Genomic DNA, 22,020 nt, shown 5'->3' with positions numbered 1-22,020 from the left:
GTACCAGATCAATGTGGAGCTAAATACAGGGAGTACCAGTATCAGATCAATGTGGAGCTAAATACAGGGAGTACCAGTACCAGATCAATGTGGAGCTAAATACAGAGAGTACCAGTACCAGATCAATGTGGAGCTAAATACAGAGAGTACCAGCACCAGATCAATGTGGAGCTAAATACAGGGAGTACCAGTACTAGATCAATGTGGAGCTAAATACAGAGAGTACCAGTACCAGATCAATGTGGAGCTAAATACAGGGAGTACCAGTATTAGATCAATGTGGAGCTAAATACAGAGAGTACCAGTACCAGATCAATGTGGAGCTAAATACAGAGAGTACCAGTACCAGGTCAATGTGGAGCTAAATACAGAGAGTACCAGATCAATGTGGAGCTAAATACAGAGAGTACCAGATCAATGTGGAGCTAAATACAGAGAGTACCAGTACCAGGTCAATGTGGAGCTAAATACAGAGAGTACCAGATCAATGTGGAGCTAAATACAGAGAGAACCAGTACCAGGTCAATGTGGAGCTAAATACAGGAGTACCAGATGAATGTGGAGCTAAATACAGAGAGTACCAGTACCAGATCAACGTGGAGCTAAATACAGAGAGTACCAGTACCAGATCAATGTGGAGCTAAATACAGGGAGAACCAGATGAATGTGGAGCTAAATACAGAGAGTACCAGATCAATGTGGAGCTAAATACAGAGAGTACCAGATCAATGTGGAGCTAAATACAGAGAGTACCAGATCAATGTGGAGCTAAATACAGAGAGTACCAGTACCAGGTCAATGTGGAGCTAAATACAGAGAGTACCAGATCAATGTGGAGCTAAATACAGAGAGAACCAGTACCAGGTCAATGTGGAGCTAAATACAGGGAGTACCAGATGAATGTGGAGCTAAATACAGAGAGTACCAGTACCAGATCAACGTGGAGCTAAATACAGAGAGTACCAGTACCAGATCAATGTGGAGCTAAATACAGGAGAACCAGATGAATGTGGAGCTAAATACAGAGAGTACCAGATCAATGTGGAGCTAAATACAGAGAGTACCAGATCAATGTGGAGCTAAATACAGAGAGTACCAGATCAATGTGGAGCTAAATACAGAGAGTACCAGATCAATGTGGAGCTAAATACAGAGAGTGCCAGATCAATGTGGAGCTAAATACAGAGAGTACCAGGTCAACGTGGAGCTAAATACAGGGAGTACCAGATGAATGTGGAACTAAATACAGAGAGTACCAGATCAATGTGGAGCTAAATACAGAGAGTACCAGATCAATGTGGAGCTAAATACAGAGAGTACCAGATCAATGTGGAGCTAAATACAGAGAGTACCAGATCAATGTGGAGCTAAATACAGAGAGTACCAGATCAATGTGGAGATAAATACAGAGAGTACCAGATCAATGTGGAGCTAAATACAGAGAGTACCAGATCAATGTGGAGCTAAATACAGAGAGTGCCAGATCAATGTGGAGCTAAATACAGAGAGTACCAGGTCAACGTGGAGCTAAATACAGGGAGTACCAGATGAATGTGGAACTAAATACAGAGAGTACCAGATCAATGTGGAGCTAAATACAGAGAGTACCAGATCAATGTGGAGCTAAATACAGAGAGTACCAGATCAATGTGGAGCTAAATACAGAGAGTACCAGATCAATGTGGAGCTAAATACAGAGAGTACCAGATCAATGTGGAGATAAATACAGAGAGTACCAGATCAATGTGGAGCTAAATACAGAGAGTACCAGTACCAGATTAATGTGGAGCTAAATACAGGGAGTACCAGTACCATATCAATGTGGAGCTAAATACAGGAGTACCAGTACCAGATCAATGTGGAGCTAAATACAGAGAGTACCAGTATCAGATCAATGTGGAGCTAAATACAGGGAGTACCAGTACCAGATCAATGTGGAGCTAAATACAGAGAGTACCAGTACCAGATCAATGTGGAGCTAAATACAGAGAGTACCAGTACTAGATCAATGTCGAGCTAAATACAGAGAGTACCAGTACCAGATCAATGTGGAGCTAAATACAGGGAGTACCAGTATCAGATCAATGTGGAGCTAAATACAGGAGTACCAGTACCAGATCAATGTGGAGCTAAATACAGAGAGTACCAGTACCAGATCAATGTGGAGCTAAATACAGAGAGTACCAGTACCAGATCAATGTGGAGCTAAATACAGGGAGTACCAGTACTAGATCAATGTGGAGCTAAATACAGAGAGTACCAGTACCAGATCAATGTGGAGCTAAATACAGGGAGTACCAGTATTAGATCAATGTGGAGCTAAATACAGAGAGTACCAGTACCAGATCAATGTGGAGCTAAATACAGAGAGTACCAGTACCAGGTCAATGTGGAGCTAAATACAGAGAGTACCAGATCAATGTGGAGCTAAATACAGAGAGTACCAGATCAATGTGGAGCTAAATGCAGAGAGCACCAGATCAATGTGGAGCTAAATACAGAGAGTACCAGATCAATGTGGAGCTAAATACAGAGAGTACCAGTACCAGATCAATGTGGAGCTAAATACAGAGAGTACCAGATCAATGTGGAGCTAAATACAGGGAGTACCAGTACCAGATCAATGTGGAGCTAAATACAGGGAGTACCAGTACCAGATTAATGTGGAGCTAAATACAGGGAGTACCAGTACCAGATCAATGTGGAGCTAAATACAGAGAGTACCAGTACCAGATCAATGTGGAGCTAAATACAGAGAGTACCAGTACCAGATCAATGTGGAGCTAAATACAGAGAGTACCAGATCAATGTGGAGCTAAATACAGAGAGTACCAGTACCAGATCAATGTGGAGCTAAATACAGAGAGTACCAGTACCAGATCAATGTGGAGCTAAATACAGAGAGGACCAGTACCAGATCAATGTGGAGCTAAATACAGAGAGTACCAGATCAATGTGGAGCTAAATACAGAGAGTACCAGAACCAGATCAATGTGGAGCTAAATACAGAGAGTACCAGTACCAGATCAATGTGGAGCTAAATACAGAGAGTACCAGTACCAGATCAATGTGGAGCTAAATACAGAGAGTACCAGAACCAGATCAATGTGGAGCTAAATACAGAGAGTACCAGATAAATGTGGAGCTAAATACAGAGAGTACCAGATCAATGTGGAGCTAAATGCAGAGAGCACCAGATCAATGTGGAGCTAAATACAGAGAGTACCAGATCAATGTGGAGCTAAATACAGAGAGTACCAGTACCAGATCAATGTGGAGCTAAATACAGAGAGTACCAGATCAATGTGGAGCTAAACACAGAGAGTACCAGATCAATGTGGAGCTAAATACAGAGAGTACCAGATCAATATGGAGCTAAATACAGAGAGTACCAGTTACAGATCAATGTGGAGCTAAATGCAGAGAGTATCAGATCAATGTGGAGCTAAATACAGGGAGTACCAGTACCAGATCAATGTGGAGCTAAATACAGGGAGTACCAGTACCAGATTAATGTGGAGCTAAATACAGGGAGTACCAGTACCAGATCAATGTGGAGCTAAATACAGAGAGTACCAGTACCAGATCAATGTGGAGCTAAATACAGAGAGTACCAGTACCAGATCAATGTGGAGCTAAATGCAGAGAGCACCAGATCAATGTGGAGCTAAATACAGAGAGTACCAGATCAATGTGGAGCTAAATACAGAGAGTACCAGTACCAGATCAATGTGGAGCTAAATACAGAGAGTACCAGATCAATGTGGAGCTAAACACAGAGAGTACCAGATCAATGTGGAGCTAAATACAGAGAGTACCAGATCAATATGGAGCTAAATACAGAGAGTACCAGTTACAGATCAATGTGGAGCTAAATGCAGAGAGTATCAGATCAATGTGGAGCTAAATACAGGGAGTACCAGTACCAGATCAATGTGGAGCTAAATACAGGGAGTACCAGTACCAGATTAATGTGGAGCTAAATACAGGGAGTACCAGTACCAGATCAATGTGGAGCTAAATACAGAGAGTACCAGTACCAGATCAATGTGGAGCTAAATACAGAGAGTACCAGTACCAGATCAATGTGGAGCTAAATACAGAGAGTACCAGTACCAGATCAATGTGGAGCTAAATACAGAGAGTACCAGATCAATGTGGAGCTAAATGCAGAGAGCACCAGATCAATGTGGAGCTAAATACAGAGAGTACCAGATCAATGTGGAGCTAAATACAGAGAGTACCAGTACCAGATCAATGTGGAGCTAAATACAGAGAGTACCAGATCAATGTGGAGCTAAATACAGGGAGTACCAGTACCAGATCAATGTGGAGCTAAATACAGGGAGTACCAGTACCAGATTAATGTGGAGCTAAATACAGGAGTACCAGTACCAGATCAATGTGGAGCTAAATACAGAGAGTACCAGTACCAGATCAATGTGGAGCTAAATACAGAGAGTACCAGTACCAGATCAATGTGGAGCTAAATACAGAGAGTACCAGATCAATGTGGAGCTAAATACAGAGAGTACCAGTACCAGATCAATGTGGAGCAAAATACAGAGAGTACCAGATCAATGTGGAGCTAAATGCAGAGAGCACCAGATCAATGTGGAGCTAAATACAGAGAGTACCAGATCAATGTGGAGCTAAATACAGAGAGTACCAGTACCAGATCAATGTGGAGCTAAATACAGAGAGTACCAGTACCAGATCAATGTGGAGCTAAATACAGAGAGTACCAGTACCAGATCAATGTGGAGCTAAATACAGAGAGTACCAGATCAATGTGGAGCTAAATACAGAGAGTACCAGAACCAGATCAATGTGGAGCTAAATACAGAGAGTACCAGTACCAGATCAATGTGGAGCTAAATACAGAGAGTACCAGAACCAGATCAATGTGGAGCTAAATACAGAGAGTACCAGATAAATGTGGAGCTAAATACAGAGAGTACCAGATCAATGTGGAGCTAAATGCAGAGAGCACCAGATCAATGTGGAGCTAAATGCAGAGAGCACCAGATCAATGTGGAGCTAAATACAGAGAGTACCAGATCAATGTGGAGCTAAATACAGAGAGTACCAGTACCAGATCAATGTGGAGCTAAATACAGAGAGTACCAGATCAATGTGGAGCTAAACACAGAGAGTACCAGATCAATGTGGAGCTAAATACAGAGAGTACCAGATCAATATGGAGCTAAATACAGAGAGTACCAGTTACAGATCAATGTGGAGCTAAATGCAGAGAGTATCAGATCAATGTGGAGCTAAATACAGGGAGTACCAGTACCAGATCAATGTGGAGCTAAATACAGGGAGTACCAGTACCAGATTAATGTGGAGCTAAATACAGGAGTACCAGTACCAGATCAATGTGGAGCTAAATACAGAGAGTACCAGTACCAGATCAATGTGGAGCTAAATACAGAGAGTACCAGTACCAGATCAATGTGGAGCTAAATACAGAGAGTACCAGTACCAGATCAATGTGGAGCTAAATACAGAGAGTACCAGATCAATGTGGAGCTAAATGCAGAGAGCACCAGATCAATGTGGAGCTAAATACAGAGAGTACCAGATCAATGTGGAGCTAAATACAGAGAGTACCAGTACCAGATCAATGTGGAGCTAAATACAGAGAGTACCAGATCAATGTGGAGCTAAATACAGGAGTACCAGTACCAGATCAATGTGGAGCTAAATACAGGAGTACCAGTACCAGATTAATGTGGAGCTAAATACAGGGAGTACCAGTACCAGATCAATGTGGAGCTAAATACAGAGAGTACCAGTACCAGATCAATGTGGAGCTAAATACAGAGAGTACCAGTACCAGATCAATGTGGAGCTAAATACAGAGAGTACCAGATCAATGTGGAGCTAAATACAGAGAGTACCAGTACCAGATCAATGTGGAGCAAAATACAGAGAGTACCAGATCAATGTGGAGCTAAATGCAGAGAGCACCAGATCAATGTGGAGCTAAATACAGAGAGTACCAGATCAATGTGGAGCTAAATACAGAGAGTACCAGTACCAGATCAATGTGGAGCTAAATACAGAGAGTACCAGTACCAGATCAATGTGGAGCTAAATACAGAGAGTACCAGTACCAGATCAATGTGGAGCTAAATACAGAGTACCAGATCAATGTGGAGCTAAATACAGAGAGTACCAGAACCAGATCAATGTGGAGCTAAATACAGAGAGTACCAGTACCAGATAAATGTGGAGCTAAATACAGAGAGTACCAGTACCAGATCAATGTGGAGCTAAATACAGAGAGTACCAGAACCAGATCAATGTGGAGCTAAATACAGAGAGTACCAGATAAATGTGGAGCTAAATACAGAGAGTACCAGATCAATGTGGAGCTAAATGCAGAGAGCACCAGATCAATGTGGAGCTAAATACAGAGAGTACCAGATCAATGTGGAGCTAAATACAGAGAGTACCAGTACCAGATCAATGTGGAGCTAAATACAGAGAGTACCAGATCAATGTGGAGCTAAATACAGAGAGTACCAGATCAATGTGGAGCTAAATACAGAGAGTACCAGATCAATATGGAGCTAAATACAGAGAGTACCAGTTACAGATCAATGTGGAGCTAAATGCAGAGAGTATCAGATCAATGTGGAGCTAAATACAGATCAATGTGGAGCTAAATACAGGGAGTACCAGTACCAGATCAATGTGGAGCTAAATACAGGGAGTACCAGTACCAGATTAATGTGGAGCTAAATACAGGGAGTACCAGTACCATATCAATGTGGAGCTAAATACAGGGAGTACCAGTACCAGATCAATGTGGAGCTAAATACAGAGAGTACCAGTATCAGATCAATGTGGAGCTAAATACAGGGAGTACCAGTACCAGATCAATGTGGAGCTAAATACAGAGAGTACCAGTACCAGATCAATGTGGAGCTAAATACAGAGAGTACCAGTACTAGATCAATGTCGAGCTAAATACAGAGAGTACCAGTACCAGATCAATGTGGAGCTAAATACAGGGAGTACCAGTATCAGATCAATGTGGAGCTAAATACAGGGAGTACCAGTACCAGATCAATGTGGAGCTAAATACAGAGAGTACCAGTACCAGATCAATGTGGAGCTAAATACAGAGAGTACCAGCACCAGATCAATGTGGAGCTAAATACAGGGAGTACCAGTACTAGATCAATGTGGAGCTAAATACAGAGAGTACCAGTACCAGATCAATGTGGAGCTAAATACAGGGAGTACCAGTATTAGATCAATGTGGAGCTAAATACAGAGAGTACCAGTACCAGATCAATGTGGAGCTAAATACAGAGAGTACCAGTACCAGGTCAATGTGGAGCTAAATACAGAGAGTACCAGATCAATGTGGAGCTAAATACAGAGAGTACCAGATCAATGTGGAGCTAAATACAGAGAGTACCAGTACCAGGTCAATGTGGAGCTAAATACAGAGAGTACCAGATCAATGTGGAGCTAAATACAGAGAGAACCAGTACCAGGTCAATGTGGAGCTAAATACAGGGAGTACCAGATGAATGTGGAGCTAAATACAGAGAGTACCAGTACCAGATCAACGTGGAGCTAAATACAGAGAGTACCAGTACCAGATCAATGTGGAGCTAAATACAGGGAGAACCAGATGAATGTGGAGCTAAATACAGAGAGTACCAGATCAATGTGGAGCTAAATACAGAGAGTACCAGATCAATGTGGAGCTAAATACAGAGAGTACCAGATCAATGTGGAGCTAAATACAGAGAGTACCAGTACCAGGTCAATGTGGAGCTAAATACAGAGAGTACCAGATCAATGTGGAGCTAAATACAGAGAGAACCAGTACCAGGTCAATGTGGAGCTAAATACAGGGAGTACCAGATGAATGTGGAGCTAAATACAGAGAGTACCAGTACCAGATCAACGTGGAGCTAAATACAGAGAGTACCAGTACCAGATCAATGTGGAGCTAAATACAGGGAGAACCAGATGAATGTGGAGCTAAATACAGAGAGTACCAGATCAATGTGGAGCTAAATACAGAGAGTACCAGATCAATGTGGAGCTAAATACAGAGAGTACCAGATCAATGTGGAGCTAAATACAGAGAGTACCAGATCAATGTGGAGCTAAATACAGAGAGTGCCAGATCAATGTGGAGCTAAATACAGAGAGTACCAGGTCAACGTGAGCTAAATACAGGGAGTACCAGATGAATGTGGAACTAAATACAGAGAGTACCAGATCAATGTGGAGCTAAATACAGAGAGTACCAGATCAATGTGGAGCTAAATACAGAGAGTACCAGATCAATGTGGAGCTAAATACAGAGAGTACCAGATCAATGTGGAGCTAAATACAGAGAGTACCAGATCAATGTGGAGATAAATACAGAGAGTACCAGATCAATGTGGAGCTAAATACAGAGAGTACCAGATCAATGTGGAGCTAAATACAGAGAGTGCCAGATCAATGTGGAGCTAAATACAGAGAGTACCAGGTCAACGTGGAGCTAAATACAGGGAGTACCAGATGAATGTGGAACTAAATACAGAGAGTACCAGATCAATGTGGAGCTAAATACAGAGAGTACCAGATCAATGTGGAGCTAAATACAGAGAGTACCAGATCAATGTGGAGCTAAATACAGAGAGTACCAGATCAATGTGGAGCTAAATACAGAGAGTACCAGATCAATGTGGAGATAAATACAGAGAGTACCAGATCAATGTGGAGCTAAATACAGAGAGTACCAGTACCAGATTAATGTGGAGCTAAATACAGGGAGTACCAGTACCATATCAATGTGGAGCTAAATACAGGGAGTACCAGTACCAGATCAATGTGGAGCTAAATACAGAGAGTACCAGTATCAGATCAATGTGGAGCTAAATACAGGGAGTACCAGTACCAGATCAATGTGGAGCTAAATACAGAGAGTACCAGTACCAGATCAATGTGGAGCTAAATACAGAGAGTACCAGTACTAGATCAATGTCGAGCTAAATACAGAGAGTACCAGTACCAGATCAATGTGGAGCTAAATACAGGGAGTACCAGTATCAGATCAATGTGGAGCTAAATACAGGAGTACCAGTACCAGATCAATGTGGAGCTAAATACAGAGAGTACCAGTACCAGATCAATGTGGAGCTAAATACAGAGAGTACCAGTACCAGATCAATGTGGAGCTAAATACAGGGAGTACCAGTACTAGATCAATGTGGAGCTAAATACAGAGAGTACCAGTACCAGATCAATGTGGAGCTAAATACAGGGAGTACCAGTATTAGATCAATGTGGAGCTAAATACAGAGAGTACCAGTACCAGATCAATGTGGAGCTAAATACAGAGAGTACCAGTACCAGGTCAATGTGGAGCTAAATACAGAGAGTACCAGATCAATGTGGAGCTAAATACAGAGAGTACCAGATCAATGTGGAGCTAAATACAGAGAGTACCAGTACCAGGTCAATGTGGAGCTAAATACAGAGAGTACCAGATCAATGTGGAGCTAAATACAGAGAGAACCAGTACCAGGTCAATGTGGAGCTAAATACAGGGAGTACCAGATGAATGTGGAGCTAAATACAGAGAGTACCAGTACCAGATCAACGTGGAGCTAAATACAGAGAGTACCAGTACCAGATCAATGTGGAGCTAAATACAGGAGAACCAGATGAATGTGGAGCTAAATACAGAGAGTACCAGATCAATGTGGAGCTAAATACAGAGAGTACCAGATCAATGTGGAGCTAAATACAGAGAGTACCAGATCAATGTGGAGCTAAATACAGAGAGTACCAGTACCAGGTCAATGTGGAGCTAAATACAGAGAGTACCAGATCAATGTGGAGCTAAATACAGAGAGAACCAGTACCAGGTCAATGTGGAGCTAAATACAGGGAGTACCAGATGAATGTGGAGCTAAATACAGAGAGTACCAGTACCAGATCAACGTGGAGCTAAATACAGAGAGTACCAGTACCAGATCAATGTGGAGCTAAATACAGGGAGAACCAGATGAATGTGGAGCTAAATACAGAGAGTACCAGATCAATGTGGAGCTAAATACAGAGAGTACCAGATCAATGTGGAGCTAAATACAGAGAGTACCAGATCAATGTGGAGCTAAATACAGAGAGTACCAGATCAATGTGGAGCTAAATACAGAGAGTGCCAGATCAATGTGGAGCTAAATACAGAGAGTACCAGGTCAACGTGGAGCTAAATACAGGGAGTACCAGATGAATGTGGAACTAAATACAGAGAGTACCAGATCAATGTGGAGCTAAATACAGAGAGTACCAGATCAATGTGGAGCTAAATACAGAGAGTACCAGATCAATGTGGAGCTAAATACAGAGAGTACCAGATCAATGTGGAGCTAAATACAGAGAGTACCAGATCAATGTGGAGATAAATACAGAGAGTACCAGATCAATGTGGAGCTAAATACAGAGAGTACCAGATCAATGTGGAGCTAAATACAGAGAGTACCAGATCAATGTGGAGCTAAATACAGAGAGTACCAGATCAATGTGGAGCTAAATACAGAGAGTACCAGATCAATGTGGAGCTAAATACAGAGAGTACCAGATCAATGTGGAGCTAAATACAGAGAGTGCCAGATCAATGTGGAGCTAAATACAGAGAGTACCAGGTCAACGTGGAGCTAAATACAGGGAGTACCAGATGAATGTGGAACTAAATACAGAGAGTACCAGATCAATGTGGAGCTAAATACAGAGAGTACCAGATCAATGTGGAGCTAAATACAGAGAGTACCAGATCAATGTGGAGCTAAATACAGAGAGTACCAGATCAATGTGGAGCTAAATACAGAGAGTACCAGATCAATGTGGAGATAAATACAGAGAGTACCAGATCAATGTGGAGCTAAATACAGAGAGTACCAGATCAATGTGGAGCTAAATACAGAGAGTACCAGATCAATGTGGAGCTAAATACAGAGAGTACCAGATCAATGTGGAGCTAAATACAGAGAGTACCAGATCAATGTGGAGCTAAATACAGAGAGTACCAGATCAATGTGGACATAAATACAGAGAGAACCAGTACCAGGTCAATGTGGAGCTAAATACAGGGAGTACCAGATGAATGTGGAGCTAAATACAGAGAGTACCAGTACCAGATCAACGTGGAGCTAAATACAGAGAGTACCAGTACCAGATCAATGTGGAGCTAAATACAGGGAGAACCAGATGAATGTGGAGCTAAATACAGAGAGTACCAGATCAATGTGGAGCTAAATACAGAGAGTACCAGATCAATGTGGAGCTAAATGCAGAGAGTACCAGATCAATGTGGAGCTAAATACAGAAAGTACCAGTTACAGATCAATGTGGAGCTAAATGCAGAGAGTACCAGATCAATGTGGAGCTAAATACAGGGAGTACCAGTACCAGATCAATGTGGAGCTAAATACAGGGAGTACCAGTACCAGATCAATGTGGAGCTAAATACAGGGAGTACCAGTACCAGATCAATGTGGAGCTAAATACAGAGAGTACCAGTACCAGATCAATGTGGAGCTAAATACAGAGAGTACCAGTACCTGATCAATGTGGAGCTAAATACAGAGAGTACCAGTACCAGATCAATGTGGAGCTAAATACAGGGAGTACCAGTTACAGATCAATGTGGACCTAAATACAGAGAGTACCAGTACCAGATCAATGTGAAGCTAAATACAGGGAGTACCAGTACCAGATCAATGTGGGGCTAAATACAGAGTACCAGTACTAGATCAATGTGGAGCTAAATACAGAGAGTACCAGTACCAGATCAATGTGGAGCTAAATACAGGGAGTACCAGATGAATGTGGAGCTAAATACAGAGAGTACCAGTACCAGATCAATGTGGAGCTAAATACAGAGAGTACCAGATCAATGTGGAGCTAAATACAGAGAGTACCAGATGAATGTGGAGCTAAATACAGAGAGTACCAGTACCAGATCAATGTGGAGCTAAATACAGGGAGTACCAGATGAATGTGGAGCTAAATACAGAGAGTACCAGTACCAGATCAATGTGGAGCTAAATACAGGGAGTACCAGATGAATGTGGAGCTAAATACAGAGAGTACCAGATCAATGTGGAGCTAAATACAGAGAGTACCAGATCAATGTGGAGCTAAATACAGAGAGTACCAGATCAATGTGGAGCTAAATACAGAGAGTACCAGATCAAAGTGGAGCTAAATACAGAATGTACCAGATCAATGTGGAGCTAAATACAGAGAGTACCAGATCAATGTGGAGCTAAATACAGAGAGTACCAGATCAATGTGGAGCTAAATACAGAGAGTACCAGGTCAATGTGGAGCTAAATACAGAGAGTGCCAGTTACAGATCAATGTGGAGCTAAATACAGGGAGTACCAGATCAATGTGGAGCTAAATACAGAGAGTACCAGGTCAATGTGGAGCTAAGTACAGAGAGTGCCAGTTACAGATCAATGTGGAGCTAAATACAGGGAGTACCAGATCAATGTGGAGCTAAATACAGCGAGTACCAGTACCAGATCAATGTGGAGCTAAATACAGAGAGTACCAGTACCAGATCTATGTGGAGCTAAATACAGGGAGTACCAGTTACAGATCAATGTGGACCTAAATACAGAGAGTACCAGTACCAGATCAATGTGAAGCTAAATACAGGGAGTACCAGTACCAGATCAATGTGGGGCTAAATACAGAGTACCAGTACTAGATCAATGTGGAGCTAAATACAGAGAGTACCAGTACCAGATCAATGTGGAGCTAAATACAGGGAGTACCAGATGAATGTGGAGCTAAATACAGAGAGTACCAGTACCAGATCAATGTGGAGCTAAATACAGAGAGTACCAGATCAATGTGGAGCTAAATACAGAGAGTACCAGATGAATGTGGAGCTAAATACAGAGAGTACCAGTACCAGATCAATGTGGAGCTAAATACAGGGAGTACCAGATGAATGTGGAGCTAAATACAGAGAGTACCAGTACCAGATCAATGTGGAGCTAAATACAGGGAGTACCAGATGAATGTGGAGCTAAATACAGAGAGTACCAGATCAATGTGGAGCTAAATACAGAGAGTACCAGATCAATGTGGAGCTAAATACAGAGAGTACCAGATCAAAGTGGAGCTAAATACAGAATGTACCAGATCAATGTGGAGCTAAATACAGAGAGTACCAGATCAATGTGGAGCTAAATACAGAGAGTACCAGATCAATGTGGAGCTAAATACAGAGAGTACCAGGTCAATGTGGAGCTAAATACAGAGAGTGCCAGTTACAGATCAATGTGGAGCTAAATACAGGAGTACCAGATCAATGTGGAGCTAAATACAGAGAGTACCAGGTCAATGTGGAGCTAAGTACAGAGAGTGCCAGTTACAGATCAATGTGGAGCTAAATACAGGGAGTACCAGATCAATGTGGAGCTAAATACAGCGAGTACCAGTACCAGATCAATGTGGAGCTAAATACAGAGAGTACCAGTTACAGATCAATGTGGAGCTAAATACAGAGAGTACCAGTTCCAGATCAATGTGGAGCTAAATACAGGGAGTACCAGTACCAGATCAATGTGGAGCTAAATACAGGGAGTACCAGTATCAGATCAATGTGGAGCTAAATACAGAGAGTACCAGTACCAGATCAATGTGGAGCTAAATACAGGGAGTACCAGTACTAGATCAATGTGGAGCTAAATACAGAGAGTACCAGTACCAGGTCAATGTGGAGCTAAATACAGAGAGTACCAGATCAATGTGGAGCTAAATACAGAGAGTACCAGTACCAGGTCAATGTGGAGCTAAATACAGGGAGTACCAGATGAATGTGGAGCTAAATACAGAGAGTACCAGTACCAGGTCAATGTGGAGCTAAATACAGGGAGTACCAGATCAATGTGGAGCTAAATACAGAGAGTACCAGATGAATGTGGAGCTAAATACAGAGAGTACCAGATCAATGTGGAGCTAAATACAGAGAGTACCAGATCAATGTGGAGCTAAATACAGAGAGTACCAGATCAATGTGGAGCTAAATACAGAGAGTACCAGGTCAAGGTGGAGCTAAATACAGGGAGTACCAGATGAATGTGGAACTAAATACAGAGAGTACCAGATCAATGTGGAGCTAAATACAGAGAGTACCAGATCAATGTGGAGCTAAATACAGAGAGTACCAGATCAATGTGGAGCTAAATACAGAGAGTACCAGATCAATGTGGAGCTAAATACAGAGAGTACCAGATCAATGTGGAGATAAATACAGAGAGTACCAGATCAATGTGGAGCTAAATACAGAGAGTACCAGATCAATGTGGAGCTAAATACAGAGAGTACCAGATCAATGTGGAGCTAAATACAGAGAGTACCAGATCAATGTGGAGCTAAATACAGAGAGTACCAGATCAATGTGGAGCTAAATACAGAGAGTACCAGATCAATGTGGACCTAAATACAGAGAGTACCAGATCAATGTGGAGCTAAATACAGAGAGTACCAGATCAATGTTTATTATCTATGTCACTTTACCCCTACCTACATGTACAAATTACCTCGATTAACCTGTACCACAACACATTGTACCCCCTGGGTACCCCCTGTATATAGCCTCGTAATTGTTTTAGTCAATATTTTCTTAGCTCTATTTTCTAAAAACTGCATTGTTGGTTAAGGGCTTGTAAGCATTTCACGGTAAGGTATTTTCGGCACATAGAACAAGTTTTGATATAGAGCACCTTCCTCCACCACCCTGGTTGTGTGTGTGTGTGTGTGTGTGTGTGTGTGTGTGTGTGTGTGTGTGTGTGTGTGTGTGTGTGTGTGTGTGTGTGTGTGTGTGTGTGTGTGTGTGTGTGTGTGTGTGTGTGCGTGTGCGTGTGCGTGTGCGTGTGTGTGTGTGTGTGTGTGCGTGTGAACACACTCCATTCAGTTCTAGTGCCACACACTCATCATGTCCCTGCAGTGTTAACATTTCAAATGCCTCTTTAAAAAAAGCCTAGTAAGAGTAAACACACGCAGTCAGCAAAAAGCAGAGCAGAGCTGCTGAGTCATTGACAAGCATAATTGACAACCTCTGAACATTTCTCCATCCTCTCCTCCTTTCCTCTCCTCTTTCCTCCGGCAGTGCTATAACACCACAGTGATTCTCACAAAATTGGCACTTGACCAAACATTTTTGCCTAAAAAGAAACACATTTTCCACAATAATTCCTCTAGGATCACTAAGATTAGGATCTGTATTTATCTATTTCATAATTATTGTTATGTTTATTCATCAGATTTTATGCAACTTGCCACAATTTACACAAGCAAAGCAAAAAAAGTATCATTACCGTAACAGTTTTCAAAGTCCAAAACAGTAATAAACATATCCATTTCTAATCATTTTTTAACATTGCTCACCTAATGAAAAGGCCTGAAGTAAACTACACTGAAAGGAAATATATTTACAATTAAATTATTAAAATGCATTTTGTAATTTCTCACACATCCTTTTCTGAATCTTGTTATTTGTGTGTACATGTTATTTTTATGTACAAATATATGGATAAAAGAACAAATGGCACACTATCAGATTAAGACAAAATGACAAAGTAAACATGACGTTTTTCCTCATATTTCCTAAATATTGGTATATTGTGGTAATGACAAGCAGTTTTCAGAGATGACAATGCATGTTTCGGTAATGAGTGTTGCATAGTTTGCCATTGAAAAATGGTACCGAGATTCAGTAACCCAATACTTCATTTTATTGTGTCATTTGTTAATCCCAAATGACTTGCATAATACTCAAATCACTGATCTTAGTGGAATTGACTAAAATACCCCTTATGTTAGTAGAAGTACTGCAATTACGTGCATGTACTTTCAAAAGTCAAAAGCGGACTTAAACATAAAAAAAAAGACTTCAACGTTTTTATTTCCCTGGGGAGGACCTTTACATCCTGTATTAGGAGGTGGATATGTGTCATTCCAAGGTATTTCAGATGTATTTCTAAATTGAATGGGATCCTGTGGGCAAATGGTATAACATGATATTCATATAAAGTATCTAAATATGTGGGATTTGGACCAAAAACTGTCTTGGGATATCAAACAACAGTATAGGTAAGTGCTAAAACAGGTACACATGGCAAAATGTACACACCTCCTTTAAGTAACGGGGTTGCTCTCTGCTGAAAAACAAACTCCAGATTGTGGCTTTAAGTTAAAAAATATATATATTAAAAAAAATGATAAACTCATATTTCTTGACAACATCTGCTTTAATTAAATAACTGATGCTTATTATCATATTGAAATTAAAGTTCTCATTACCGAAACAGACCTAAAAATGATGCGGTAATGAAAAACATGTCCACAGACACTGTGCTTTAATGTAATAAATATTATAGTTCAATGTAAACTTCAACTAGTATAGCATTTGTTATGCTTTATGGGCAAACAACAGGAACATAGTCGTGGGTTGTATTCAAATAACTTAATTTACTTACTTTTCTTAAGTAAAATGGTATAAAATGACCCAAGAATTTAATCCAGACGCAGTTTGTCAATGACAATTTGGGGATTCAAATAAAATCTGGGCAAAAATGTCAAATGTATTTAAAGTAAGACACTGTGCCATAAACTTCATAATGATAGTTTGTTGTTGCAGATGCAACATGGTTTTCTAACTTAATTTGCCACTGCCATGGTTAAAACTGGTTTCATGAGAATCGCTAGCGAGAGGGTCGGCTGATTCTACACATGATAAACAGATCACTTGTCATCAGGCTTAAACCCTACTACAGAACTGTACAATGTGTGCTGTGCTGATGCACTACGGACCCCCATTAAGTACTGTGGGGGCCAACACATCCAGCATACTGTACACACGTTATTCTGTCTTAAGACTCACAAGTTAAAACCCCATCTACACAAAACTACTCTTCCTCAGCAGGTTTACAACATAGGGCATCTATTTCTGGATATATTTGACAATGTGTGGGTGTTTGAGGTTTTAAAAAGAAAACAACACTCAACAATAATATCTGAACAGTACCTGAGTAAGCTCCTCTCCAGTGTGGCTGGGTTTTCCCATGCCTGTCCGTAGTACGCTGCCTCTCCATGACAAATCCCTCACAGCCCAAGTTTGACCAGAAAAGCAGATCAAATTAAGTTAGGTTAGTCGCAGGTTTCCTCATCTGGTGGTTGTTGCTGCGTTGATGTGTTTGTGTTGTTTACCCTCAATGCTCTACCCTCTCTGTCTGTCATTGTACAACCGGTTCCCAGAATGCTGCTGGTGTCACCGGGTGGGGGAGGGGCCTGCAGTTAATGTGTGTGTGTGTGTGTGTGTGTGTGTGTGTGTGTGTGTGTGTGTGTGTGTGTGTGTGTGTGTGTGTGTGTGTGTGTGTGTGAGAGTCAGTGGAGGTTCATCAGAGGGGGAAGGGGAGAACCATCCTACTCAGAGAATTTCATAAAATAAAAATAATGACATTAAAAAAGTTACCAATTTTAGATAAACTATACTAAATATATACATGTCACCAAATAACTGATTAAAATACACTGTTTTGCAATGAAAGTCTACAGTGGCCTCTACAGCACTCTCTAGGGTAGTACCATGGAGTAGCCGGAGGACAGCTATTTTCCATTCTCCTCTGGGTGCATTGACTTCAATACAAAACTTAGGAGACTCATGGTTCTCACCCCATTCCATAGAGTTCCAGAGGACAACCTATCAGAGCTCTTGGCTGCAATTTCTGAGGCTGGTAACTCTAATGAACTTATCCTCTGCAGCAGGGGTAACTCTGGGTCTTCCTTTCCTGTGGCGGTCCTCATGAGAGCCAGTTTCATCATAGCGCTTGATGGTTTTTGCGACTACACTTGAAACTTTCAAAGTTCTTGAAATCTTCCGGATTGACTGACCTTCATGTCTTAAAATAATGATAGGCTGTCGTTTCTATTTGCTTGTTTGAGTTGTTTATAAATATAATATGGACTTGGTCTTTTACCAAATAGGGCTATCTTCTTTATACCACCCCAACCTACCTTGTCACAACACAATGGATTGGCTCAAACACATTAACCTCTCGTGTAGGGGGCAGTATTTTCAGCTCCGGATGAAAAGCGTGCCCAAAGTAAACTGCCTGTTACTCAGGCCCAGAAGCAAGGATATGCATATAATTGGTAGGTTTGGATAGAAAACACTCTAAAGTATAACAGAACTGATATGGCGGGCGAAACCCCGAGGACAAACCATCCAGGAAAACAAAAATTGAGGTCATTGGATTTTCCGATGGGTTTCTATGGGATTCCCTTATTAATAGGAACATGGTTGCAGTTCCCATGGCTTCCACTAGATGTCAACAGTCTTTAAAAATAGTTAAATGTTTTTCTTTTGAGAAATAAAGAAGTAGTCCTATTCATTGTAAGTGTCACTCCAGGTGGATTCTACTGTTTTGGTGCGCGTGAACTGGAGCGAGCTTCACGTTGTTTTTATCCTGTATTATAAACAGTTTATTCAGTCTTAAACTTTATCGATTATTTACGTTTTAGGGTACCTTAGAAATATTGTTTGAAATGTTTGGACCAAGTTTACAGGTAACTTATTAGATACTTTGTAGGCTTGTTGGGCGAGTTGAAACTGGCGTATTTCTGAATCAAACGCGCCAAATAAATTGACATTTTTGGGACATAAAGAAGGACATTATCGAACAAAAGGACCATTTGTGATGTTTCTGGGACATTTTGGAGTGCCAACAGAAGAAGATCTTCAAAGGTAAGGCATTACTTATATGGCTATTTCTGACTTTGTGGCACACCTGCCTGGTTGAAATATGATTTTCATGTGTTTGTATGTGGGGCACTGTCCTCAGATAATCACAGGGTTTGCTTTCGCCGTAAAGCCTTCTTGAAATCTGACACAGCGGCTGGATTAACAAGAATTTAAGCTTTATTTTGACGTATAACAGATATATTTTCAAGAATGTTAAATATTTGAATTTTGTATTTTTGAATTTTGCGCTCTGCATTTTCACCGGATGTTGGCAAGGTGGGATGCTACCGTTCCACCTGCCCATAAGAAGTTTTAAGATGGAAAGAAATTCCACAAATTAACTTTTAACAAGGCACACCTGTTAATTGAAATGCATTCCAGGTGAATACCTCATGAAGCTGGTTGAGAGAATGTCAAGATTGTGCAAAGCTGTCATCAAGGCAAAGGGTAGCTACTTTGAAGAATCTCAAATATGTTTTGATTTGTTTAACACTATTTTGGTTACTACTTTAATCCACCCTCAGCACCCCTACTTCTTGTGGCTATGGACAACGATGTAGGCTAGTATGAACTTTTGGGAGAGGTTGTTGATATGGTTACAGGCAGCTGTTGTGTTGTGCACTGAAGGGAAAAGGTAAGAGGAGGAGAGTGTGTTGATGCAAGAAGGAATTATACAATGAGCAAAGTGATGATGCTGTGTGTGGTTGCTATGAAAATGAACATTTCTAGGCTAGGTTGTAGCAACCTCATGATGGCTATAGGGCAAATTCAGGTATCATGTAGTATCCTAAACCTATCGATGTTACATTGAGCTGGGTGAATGGAATATGAATGACAGTCATTCAATATGCTGTAAAAAAACAATAATTGTCCTCCTAATCTTAAACGTCACTGTCCAACACTGGTGTGTGTGTGTCACACTATCCCTCTCAGGCCAGGTGATCAAAGGCATGAGATCTAGTATCATCGCAATCAGGCACAAATCTAACAGTTGACTATGGCATTATAAACATGATAGAATCAACAACGCAGAGGAGAACTTGCAGTCATTCTCCTCCATTCAAATGAAACATGAATGCCATTAAAACCGCCTCTAACTTGATAAAACATAACCATAAGACAGATAATACAGTGCCCATCCACAGTAAGGAAATGCAAATTAACAGTAAGTTAGGCCTCATTTGCATGACTTCTCTGCACAAACACAGTTATGACCAGATAGTTAATATGCCCAGGCACATCCCTCCAATCAGAGTATGCATGCTGGTCGGGGGAGATAGGGAACAGATGAGCCCCTCTGTCTTGTCAGAGCGGTGACAGGCTTAGTCACGCACACACTAACATTACAAGGTACTCAACGAACCACAGTCTGGTACAACAACAAACTCAGTCTCTGCAGGGTCTTGAACGCAGCTCTAATTAGGGAACACAGCGACCTGGAGAGGTGAACCTGAACGCTCCCCCTGCTAAACACTTCCTGTTAAATCATCAGAGGGAGAAGTTGTGTCTGGTTTAACATTACAGAGATTAGCATCACAAAAAGAGAAAAAGAGACAGAGGGGCAGAGAGAGGGAGAGGCAGAGAGAGGGAGAGGTAGCAAGAGGGAGAGGTAGCAAGAGGGAGAGGTAGAGAGAAAAAATGAATAACAATGACAAATGGTTTGATGAAGAATGCAAAAATATAAGAAAGAAATTGAGAAACCTATCCAACCAAAAACGTAAAGACCCAGAAAACCTGAGCCTACGCTTTCACCATGGTGAATCACTGAAAAAATACAGAAATACACTACGGAAAAGATGGAACAGCGCGTCAGAAATCAGCTCAATGTAATTGAAGTATCCATAGACTCTAACCACTTCTGAGAAAATACTAAACAAACAACACAAAGACTTATCTAAAACGGAGATGTATAGGTAAACCGCTTCTCTGTTCAACTATTAGAGACTACCAGAACCCACTGCATTCTCTAAATACATTGAATGAACTACAGGACAAAATATAAACCCTCCAACCAAAAAAGGCCTGTGGTGTCGATGGTATCCTCAATGAAATGATAAAATATTGCTATACTTGGAACCAAGGACCGATCACCCCAATCCACAAAAAGTGGAGACAAATTTAACCCCAATAACTACCGTGGGATATGCTTCAACAGCAACCTCAAATCAAATCAAATTGTATTTGTCACATGCGCCGAATACAACAGTCCTTACAGTGAAATGCTTACTTACAAGCCCTTAACCAACAATGCAGTTATGAGAAAATACCTGAAAAAAGTAAGAGATAAAATTAACAAATAATTAAAGAGCAGGAGTAAAATAACGATAGCGGGACTATATACCCCCCGTATATAGTTCCGCTATCGTTATTTTACTCCTGCTCTTACAGAGTCAATGTACAGGGGCACCGGTGTCGAGATATTTGAGGTAATATGTACATGCATGTAGAGTATTAAAGTGACTATGCATAGATAATAACAGAGACTAGCAGCAGTGTAGAATGGTGGCAATACAAATAGTCTGGGTAGCCATTTGATTATCTGTTCAGGAGTCTTGGGGGTAGAAGCTGTTAGGAAGCCTCTTGGACCTAGACTCGGTGCTCCGGTACCACTTGCCATGTGGTAGCAGAGAGAACAGTCTATGACTAGGGTGGCTGGAGTCTTTGACAATTTTTAGGGCCTTCCTCTGACACCACCTGGTCCTGGATGGCAGGAAGCTTGGCCCCTGTGATGTACTGGGCCATATGCAGTACCCTCTGTAGTGCCTTGCGGTCGGAGGCCGAGCAGTTGCTATACCAGGCAGGATGATCTCGATGGTGCAGCTGTAAAACCTTTTGAGGATCTGAGGCCCAATGCCAAATCTTTTCAGTGTCCTTAGGGGGAATAGGTTTTGTCGTGCCCTCTTGTAGTCTTGGTGTAGTCTTGGTGTGCTTGGACCATGTTAGTTTGTTGGTGATGTGGACGCCAAGGAACTTGAAGCTCTCAACCTGCTCCACTACAGCCCCGTTGATGAGAATGGGGGCGTGCTCGGTCCTCCTTTTCCTGTAGTCCACAATCTCCTTTGTCTTGATCACGTTGAGGGAGAGGTTGTTGTCCTTGCACCACACGGTCAGGTCTCTGACCTCCTCCCTATAGGCTGTCTCATCGTTGTCGGTGATCAGGCCAACCACTGTTGTGTCATCAGCAAACTTAATGATGGCGTTGGAGTCATGCCTGGCCGTGCAGTCAT

General features: G+C 41.4%; 1 protein-coding gene across 4 annotated transcripts in view; it reads right to left on the bottom strand.

Moving 5' to 3' along the window:
- Window positions 1-22,020, bottom strand: part of fgd4a (FYVE, RhoGEF and PH domain containing 4a) — a 125,607-nt gene that overhangs the window by 50,923 nt on the left and 52,664 nt on the right. The window contains exon 1 of one of the 4 annotated variants that reach the window (XM_046310971.1): window positions 17,078-17,227. The exons of the other annotated variants lie outside the window; for them this stretch is intronic. Within the exon in view, the coding sequence (XP_046166927.1) occupies window positions 17,078-17,144 (67 nt within the window). The 5' untranslated portion in view covers window positions 17,145-17,227. Of the gene's footprint in view, window positions 1-17,077; window positions 17,228-22,020 lie in introns of those variants that run through there. 4 annotated transcript variants of the gene reach the window in all.

Source organism: Oncorhynchus gorbuscha, linkage group LG02 (genome assembly GCF_021184085.1).
Source record: "Oncorhynchus gorbuscha isolate QuinsamMale2020 ecotype Even-year linkage group LG02, OgorEven_v1.0, whole genome shotgun sequence".
Lineage (NCBI taxonomy): Eukaryota > Metazoa > Chordata > Actinopteri > Salmoniformes > Salmonidae > Oncorhynchus > Oncorhynchus gorbuscha.
Note: the sequence above shows the minus strand (reverse complement) of the source record. Positions and strands in the feature narration are given on the sequence as shown.